Raw genomic sequence first — 9,186 nt, 5'->3', positions numbered from 1 at the left:
ATGGTGGATGGTGAATGGAAGGAATTCAAGCCTTCATACCCGATTGAAGTAGACGTGTTGGCTTTTGACAACGACCTCAGCCTACAAGATCGAGGCTTCATCAAAAGCGAATTTCAAGCGAAAGTAAAATTGTAAGAAAGGATTGCACACGGAAGCGGGAAAGATGATCACCCAGCGCAGTGAGAAATGCAATATAGATTTAATTTCTCATTACGACGCGGTTGAGAAGACAAAAAAAAATCAGATCTTGCGCATACAAACGGGCAAGCTTCTGTCTCGGAGCCAGAACTAGCTGACTAAGAACGAGCTGGTTGACGTTTTGAGCCCGGGGTGGGGCGTCTAAATTCCCTCCAATGTAGAACATGGGCAAAGGTGCGAAAATTGAGCCGCGAATTGGAGAGCGTAAGGAACGCCTCTTTTTGTGAATGGCTGTGACGTATGCTGTATTTTCCAGTGACGGTAGCGATGTCGATCTAAGCTTCGGCCTGTCGTTGCAACCACTCTCATCAAAAACCCACCAATATAGTTTCCGATCGTTGGCCGCAAGGATCGTGTCTTTCTCATTGGATCAGCGATACATAAATGAGATAAGTCTCGATTCGAGCAAGCTCGTCGGAGCTGCAATCTTGGGTGCAAGAAGTGAAGTAGAAGTCTCATTGCAGTAGTTTTCACTTTTGCGCAATGTTTGAATACCTAGTGTGGTCCACGTCAGGTTGGGACATGTGTAATACAATCGTACGTACTTACAACTTATAGTTTTGGTACAATTGTACTGCTTTTGTGTTTTCTAAATAATCGCAATTACACAACAGTGATATGTAAATTTTATACTGTCGTTGATTGATAAGTCCATGGGACACCTGGGCTATTTGTCTCACGTCTTGTTTTCCATTCTACACCATAAGCCTATATATCTGGTATCAGCTCAATAAAACAAAGATATAGATAGATATACGTACGGTGGAAAGTAAAGAAGTGCTTTTTTATCCAAGCTCTGGTGGCAAGAAAAAATTGCTATATCGTTCAGACAATATTTTCCTTAAATTAAAATCGAAAACTATTCTGACAATTAAACTTAGAAAATAAATTTACTGTAAAATTTACATTTAACAAGCTCCGTTTAGCACTTGCATGTACAGATAAGTCAGGTCGTCGAGAAGCAGTCACTGGGTAAACATCCTGTATTTGGATGTAAGGTTCTGGCTCTATTTACTTGTCTGTATGAGAGAATCATTTGCTGCTGGTATGAATATATGGAAAAATTACGTAAAAGTTGTTCTTGCCATTGAAAAAGCGGCTATCACTTTGACAAAGTGCTTAAGTTACTTTGACTAGGTTGAAGCCGCAATGGACAAGAGGCATACTAGGCATTCATTGATTACTCACTGATTGCAAATTCTGGCTGGCATCAAAACAGTATGGCAATGCCTGTTTACTAGTTTAACAAAACGTTATCAAGTTATTTTAGGCCATCGTTACGATCTTTACTTCCATTATTGTCTAACTGCGCATATGGGATCGCACACGTATCTGCTGCCAACACTAATGAAGAAAACACATTTTGACACCTGCAAACTCGATGTCGCCCATAAGAGGCGCAGAAGTAGCCGTTCTTCCTGAAAGTTTTAAAGTCCACCAATTTGAATTTAAAAGCGACTGCAACACCGACACAACATCGAACAAGCCTCTTTTGCAGACGAAAACGCGATGGTTCAAGAGTGCATTCGGATTTCTGATCTTTGTTGTACTTGCGATTATCATTTTTATAACAGAATTGCACGTCTTCCCTCGCTGGGCCAGCTTTGATCTGAAATGCAGTCCTGTTACAATTGATGCTTCCACAGTTAACTACCGTTCTCACGACCGATTTTACACCTTATTAAAGGATATGGAAGCCTTGAAGCCACCCATTTTTCGTAAAGAGCATACAGAACTGTGCGACGACGCAAATCGTGAGACCCGTAAATCACACTACTGCCTTCCTATCACAACTCAGGAGGACCGGGTGTTTTGTGCTGGCTTAGGTCGAATGGAACTCTTTGCTCGACAATCGCCGTTGACATTGTGTCGTTCGTGTGTGATGCATATGCTGCTGCTAGATGTGTATGAAGAGCTTGAGGCAGCAGGAGCGTCGCCTAGCATCAATTTGTCTTCGGCGGATGGCTTAGCAACAGTCGGGACAGATATGGATTCGACCTCACTGGATGGCATTTCGACAATCATGTACAACGGTGAAATCACTCCAGAGGACAAATTAGGCGTTGAACTTTCAAAAAAAGGTTATCACATGTTCCAAGATAAAAGTGGTTGGTTCGTGTGTGTGGCACCCACACACCCGCTCGCCTTGCACTTGTATGACCCCGATCGAACTTTAGTAAACGAAACAAGCTCCATACCACACATAGACCTTGTTATTGCTACAAGCAAAGTTGAATCAAGAGAGGTTGTCTCCAACATTCTTAAAGCCGAATCGACCTTGGATGGAAACTGCTCACCGAAGGTACTGGACGCAAAAGACATCAAATACTCCTCTAGTCATCGATATTACTCGATGCTACAGACAATGGAAACACTGCCACCCCCTATATTTCATAACAACCACATGGTCTTATGTGACGAGAACGAGAGTGATGATGAAAAGATTCCGTACTGTCTTCCTATTTCTGTACGCAATGATGCTGAGTTTTGTGCTGGAGCTAATCGCATCGATTTGCTGGTACGTCAGTCTCCGACAACATTATGCCTCGAAAGTGTGTTAGACCTTCTCGTTTTAGATACTCTTGACGAACTGCGAGCTGCCGGAGAGTCTGTCGTCAAATATAAAAGTGAAGAAGATCAAATCTCGACCAATAATACCAGCATCACATACAATGCATTACTCGTCAATCGAAATGAGCTGAAACATTCGCTGCTTCGAAAGGGTTATCACCTTTTTGGTGAAGACGATTGGCGTGTCTGTGTAGCTCCGATTCATCCGCTTGCTTCAACTCTTTACGATCCAAATCAGACTATGTTCACAGGGCCACAAATAACGCTCACACCAAATAATGAAGCCGACGATCCAATTAGTGAAAGGGAAACTGGTGCAGTCTCTTTTACTAAAAGTTCTATGTTGAGCGAGATGAAGGAACTAAATACTTCTTACGTACCATCAGGCTGTGCGCCAGAGACGGTTAAAGTGATCGAAGATGGCCTCGGTGGCGAGTTTTACACAATGATGGGAAATTTGAGTCCATTGTCTCAGCTCAAACTTGAAGGCGATCACGAAGCTTTGTGCAGCGCGAACGACCGTAAAGAGCGTGGATTTAGCTACTGCTTACCAATATCAGGCCAGAAGGATATGTCGCGCTGTGCACATGCAGATCGGATGGATATTTTCTTATGGCAGTCACCCAAAGAGCAGTGCTTTTCTAGTGTTCTACATTTGCTTCTAAAAGACGTTTTTGAGGAGCTGAAAGCGGTCGGATTTGCTCCAATATTGACATTTGGAACTCTCTTAGGTGCCGTTCGCGACGAAGGGCTTATACCGTTCACTGAAGATGTTGATATTGCGTACAACGGAAAAGTGGTCGATGGTGGCGACTTGGACGAGCGGTTGTGGCGTAAAGGGTACCATCTCTTTCAGTATAACATATTTCGTGTCTGTGTAGCCCCCACACATCCACTTGCGTCCCAGCTTTTTGATCCCGAACGATCGATTGTCGAAGATTACGCTGTCCCGTACGTGGATTTGTACTCTATGGAACAAGAGCTCGACTCCACTTGGTCAATGCAAGAGCTCAAAAGTCCATCACTTCCTAACGAGCGAGTTCAGCCTTTTTCGCAAGTGGCGATCAATGGCGAGCAATTTGACACAGTGCATGATCCCAATTTTTTACTTTTAACGGAATATGGGACTGACTACATGACTCCCCAGCCTCGTTATCGCAGACTATCGGATTTTAAATGATATGTCATTCTATAAAAGGGTAAACTTAGACTTCTTAGATACGTAAACTTACTTTAATTTAACACATCTGCATAAAAGGACTAAAAACATGTCTCTCTTAGACTTATGCAGCCACGACAATTTAGTATTCGAAGGAGGTAATTTTTTGCTGCGAATCTGTCGCTAACTAAAATGTAAAGGCTGAGCATCAGGAATTAGAATAAATCAAGTACGACCCTTTTACTAATACCGGCAAATTGGTCGATGAACACTTCTGGTTACGACTGGATATGGTACAGCATTGTTCTCCACTTTTGTTCTATTGGTAACCCATTCGCTTTGTAAACACTTCACGAGATTTTCGTCCGTCTATGTGGTTTTTCTGACTACGATATTCTGAGTACTTTTAGCCACTAATGTGTTAGAAGATCAACTCGACCTTCTCCCGATGAAGTACATCTGTTGACAATGGGTTTTCGAACATCTGAGGCATTGATAACTGATCTTTTGAAGAAGCCTTTACAGTAAAATCCAAAAACTGACTTTGCGCATTTACCTCTATTCCAAAACATCTCGGCAAAACCTTTATAACAAAGTTAATGATACGATCATTTGTCGCCGCAGGGAATTTGCTTTTTCACAATTGCAGTACAAAGCATCCCTTATGGATCTCTTTCACTTATGGCCTGCATAATTAAACTTAAGTATTAATCACCAGCTTCTTATGCCGACCTGGAAGAAAATACCCCACCTAAGCAAAGACGCATTGAAGTGAAATTTAAAAATGTTCGTCAAATTTGATAGTAATATTTTCGGTGTGACGGAAACACTAAACTGATCTTGAGTTAGACAGTAAGAATTAGCTTTTTTGCTGTTCTGTACATGTTGCACACATTTCCAAATTAAAGCACAAGTCCTCGCAGCAATCCAGCTTACTTCGTATACGCTGCTTTAGATTTTATGAAACGGGGTCAGTGTTTCTGACATCACAAACCAGCTTAAGACAAACCGAAAACAAAAGTGTTAACTTGAGCCAATTACTTTGGAGCCAGGGATTTTTGGAAAGGCTCAGTACATAACCATCTACGTTTGAAATCGGCACTCTCGCAACACTCGCGTTATTAAACAAATGAGGCACCTAAAATCGACTCGCAATTCAACCGCGATATAGAATATATGGACAATGGGAATAAAAATAAAGTAAGTGTCCTACACCCTGGTTACGCAACTACAAGATACAGGCTCATTATGCATTATCAATTCGTTTGGCTTCAAACCTAGAACGTCAAGGGTGAGGTACCGTAGTAGAGTACAACTAATCGTATACGCCAAATGAAGTTTCGAATATGTCCGTCTGTTCGATCAATGGTTCCGATGTCTTTGTGGACTCCAGCTTAGGATTAAAACGGTAGACGAATCTGATTCTACTCGGAAGTCTCGAAAAGCTAATGAATTCCTGTAGCGATGTGAAGATGCGGCACTTTAAACTTGAGGACATTTCGAACTTGCAATACATAGACCTTTCTGCTCCCCGCGTAGTGGGTAAGTTAGTATGGGCTTAGATGGAATACGTTGTTGAATCAGAACATGAAGATGGTAGAAGTGCAATAAGGGAAGCAAAAATTTGTCCTTTCTGTACTGAAAATGCTTGTCTGCCCTACATATCGATGCAGGTGTAAGGTTTGTAAAACGGCTTGCTGAACTAAGTGGACTGCTGACGTGATATTTCAACGGTGCATGATGTCTGTCCTGTACATGCTAGCACGTTGTTTTCGACGGATTGTTAAGATTCAACTAGTCGTACCCTGATTGGTTGTCAAGGCTAAAACTATCTGCGGGCTTCAGCTTCAGGGTTAACTGGTGAAGTATTACTGCAATTCGTTAAAGTAAAAGGCTGGTCGTTTCATCAATACATGATGAAATGAGTTTACGCCAAATCAATGTAAGCTTTCATCTGTCACCTGGTGGCAAGACGAACACCGCTTAATGAAGTCTGACTCAACGGTGTGCATGTCATGCAGCAAATGTGGAACAATTTGAGAGTTGTCATCAGGCAAAATGTGTCAGTGGCTTCAAGAACTAGCCAGAGCTTTCAGGTGAGCGAAAGGTGTGGCCGGTCTTGCGTGCAAAAATTGGCTGCCAAAGACATCTCACAAACATATAAAACTACAGCACATTGCGAATGAGAGCAGTGAAACACCAACACGACATCAAGCAATGCTTTTTGGGTGATTTTAACCGTTTGTATTCCATCCCACTACATAGCCAACACGTCATCAAATTGATTATTCGCACTACGCAAGATAGAAACCCTGGAAAACTTAATTGGGGTTATGCAAAGGTTTCTTATCAAGCCTGACCTACAAGGAGTTCATATATCATCGATGAAATATAAAATTGGAGCGTAAGGTTTCCTAGCTTTAGGAGCAGCACGATAGATCCCTTGATTTGGAAAAAATATGCTCTTATTGGAGTAATGCGTTGTCAGACAATTATTGATAAGGTTTCTTTAACGCAGTGTGTATCTCAAACTTTTGTGATTCTTTTTGCTAACATTTCTGCTGTATATTGCTTTTTACACGTTAAACTACTAATCTTTTGGTCGTACTATTAAGAGACTCTAACCCCATCATATTTCAGCAGAACAAGTAGTATTCAGATGACAGACACATCTGTCGTCCACAAATTGTTGCGCAACATTAACATAATTTAAGAGGCGCAGTAGCGCTTCATTGCATCACAGGGCACACATTTGTCATTCTCATCAAACTCCGCAGCTTGTCCTTCTGTTTCGTTATCAAAATCTCCTTTATATTTGTTCAATAAATAATTCAAGAGCAATATAACGCTTTGAATGATTTGAAACACAACGCTCAAGGGTTTAACGTGCAGCGCTGTTTTAGGAATACTTCATTCAAAAGGAGCATATTACTTTCAGAAATGACAGAGCACAAGCGAACGAGACGTGTCTAATACTCAAGTGGACACTATCGACAGAATTTTTGAAGGTCTAGAGGTCAAGCTAACATCTTACAACAGAATTTAAGGCCGCCATCAAGATGAACAACCTCGCAAACAACGCAAGTGAGCACAATCCCTTCGCAAATGCATGATAGTGTACACATTCCTACTTCCTCCCACATCACTATCAGATTTATAGGAAGAAACTTGACGTTGTCGGATGTTCAGCGCCAGATTGACTATCACAGATACAGATGTGCTCAGACATCCAGACTCATATTTGACAATGATGGCCACATCATATAAAATATATATATACAATATTATATATCCCTGCACACAAATGCAGGACTGGACATAAAATTGTTGCGGAATCAGACTCAAAGTCTAGATGAAATAAAAAAAAATTAGCGAATTGTCATATCTGACGAGGTACAACTGTGATGTACATATTACAGCATTGTTCATCGGAATAGAGGGAAGCATGGGAGCATCATTCTATACAGGATGACAGTCACGGCTATTTTGAAAAAAAGAGATTCGTGGGACACATAGGTTGCTAGCTTTTGTACTCCATTATTAGGGAAAAATTATCGTAGATAGTGAGCATATACGATGTATCATTCTAAGCTAGTCATCTCACACATTTTGATTTGAGCAAGCGTAAGTACTGGGTACTGGAAAGGCCCTGAGTTGCGCGTCCTTGGCACTACCTTATAATCCATCTTCTGCGCGTTTGATAACGCAGCCTATACGAGTCAAAGTTTTTTGCGTACAATGCGTGGCAACCCTGCTGCAAGAAGTATCAAGCAGAGTACCATGATTAACCATGATGTTGAGTCGTGGAGGGCAAATGCCGAAGTGAATTAGTTAGCAGCTACATAATCTACCCTTCCTACATGTCCGTAGCTACCTTCCTGTGCGCCCTTCTTGTTATCTGTGCCTCTGCAGCAGCCGCCCTCGAGCTTCTCCTGCGACGCCCCGACGAGATGAATGGTCGCGGGGGGAGTTTTGGATGTGATCCAATCATATTCAGCACTCACCCCATTATCTACAATCAGATCTAGCCATACGTGAATCGCCGATTCCAGTCATCATTCGTCGAGTCAGTTCCCTATCTTCGCCGAGCTCATGCGCGTGCCCCACGCGCCATCCAGATCATTGATCACCTTCGCGTCATCAAACGATGAGTCCTTGGCTCGTCCAGCTCTCATTACGCGGTGCCACTTCAACACTTCCACTCGCTGCTAATGCGCAGCGGGCTTGGCGCGCACTCCGCTCGCCGAGCGAAGTACCTGAAGTAGCTTGGTTCCCAGCGGCTTCGTTATCATGTCCGCCAACTGCTTCTCCGTGCCGATATAGTTGACGTTAATAGCCTCCCTGGCCAGATTTTGCCGGATGAAGTGATGCGAAAGTCCACGTGCTTGGTACTTGCGTTATAGCCGGCGTTCGACGCCAGCGCGATCGCCCCTTGGTAGTCTTCCCATATCCGAATCCCTCCCACTTGTTCATCACCAAGGTTCTTGAGCATCGCCCGTACCCAAAGTACGTCTTGAGTGCACAGACTCAGTGTCATGTACTCCGCCTCCGCCGAGCCCAGCGCCACCGTGCACTGGTACTTGGACTTGAAGACCACGGGCGCTTGTCCGATCATAACCATGATCCCCGCCCAATGCGCGTCCGAGTATGTGCTCGACCTTCAGTTCGCTCGTGCCCCTTGGTAGACGATCCGAATCGCCTTCGTAGTCTTGAGGCAACGAAGAACGCGGATGGTCGTCTTCCAGTGCTGTTTCCCTGGGTTTTCCAAGAACCTTGACAACTGCGTCCCCACGCACGCAACGTCGGGGCGTGTACAAGTGGTAATGTACAGCAGGCACCCGATCAGCGATCGGAGCGGCTTCGTCTGCATCTCGTTTCTGCCGCATCCGTGGTCGGCGATTGAAGCTTCGACAGCTTGAGTCCCGACTAGCACGGATTCTCCACAGCCTTGGCGTCCTGCTGGTTAAAGCGCTCCACCACGTCGTCAATGTAGCGCGTTTGCTTGATGATCAGTAAATTCGCTGACCTCTGGTGGTCGATCTCCATCCCCAAGATAAACTTAGCTTCACCGAACTCTTTTATCCTAAACGCCTTCTCGAGTCCCATCTTGACGTTGACGTCCTGGATTTTCTTGTTCGTCTTCGCCGCGATGATCATGTCGTCGAAGCAAGGACATACATATATTAAGTTGCCCTTGCTCTCTTTGACGTACACGCAATTGTCCCCCTGCAGCTCTTGAAGCCAAGCTTCATGAAGAT

The 9,186-nt window shown here is 43.5% G+C and overlaps 2 protein-coding genes across 2 annotated transcripts; both read left to right on the top strand.

Annotated features, from left to right (window-relative positions):
• On the top strand, positions 1–225 carry PHALS_04366 (uncharacterized protein; the record flags this gene model as incomplete). The annotated part of the gene is made up of 2 exons (XM_024718469.1): positions 1–131; positions 198–225. 2 exons carry the CDS (start codon positions 1–3, stop codon positions 223–225), a joined length of 159 nt encoding a protein of 52 aa, XP_024583864.1.
• Positions 226–1,579: 1,354 nt separating this feature from the next.
• Positions 1,580–3,949, top strand: PHALS_04365 (LicD; the record flags this gene model as incomplete). Its single annotated transcript, XM_024718467.1, has 1 exon — positions 1,580–3,949. One exon carries the CDS (start codon positions 1,580–1,582, stop codon positions 3,947–3,949), a length of 2,370 nt encoding a protein of 789 aa, XP_024583863.1.
• Between the last annotated feature and the right edge of the window lie 5,237 nt (positions 3,950–9,186).

The sequence above is a fragment of the Plasmopara halstedii genome (genome assembly GCF_900000015.1).
Source record: "Plasmopara halstedii genome assembly, contig: Scaffold_2604, whole genome shotgun sequence".
In the NCBI taxonomy this organism is placed as follows: Eukaryota; Oomycota; class Peronosporomycetes; order Peronosporales; family Peronosporaceae; genus Plasmopara; species Plasmopara halstedii.
This window is presented reverse-complemented; position numbering and strand designations above follow the sequence as displayed.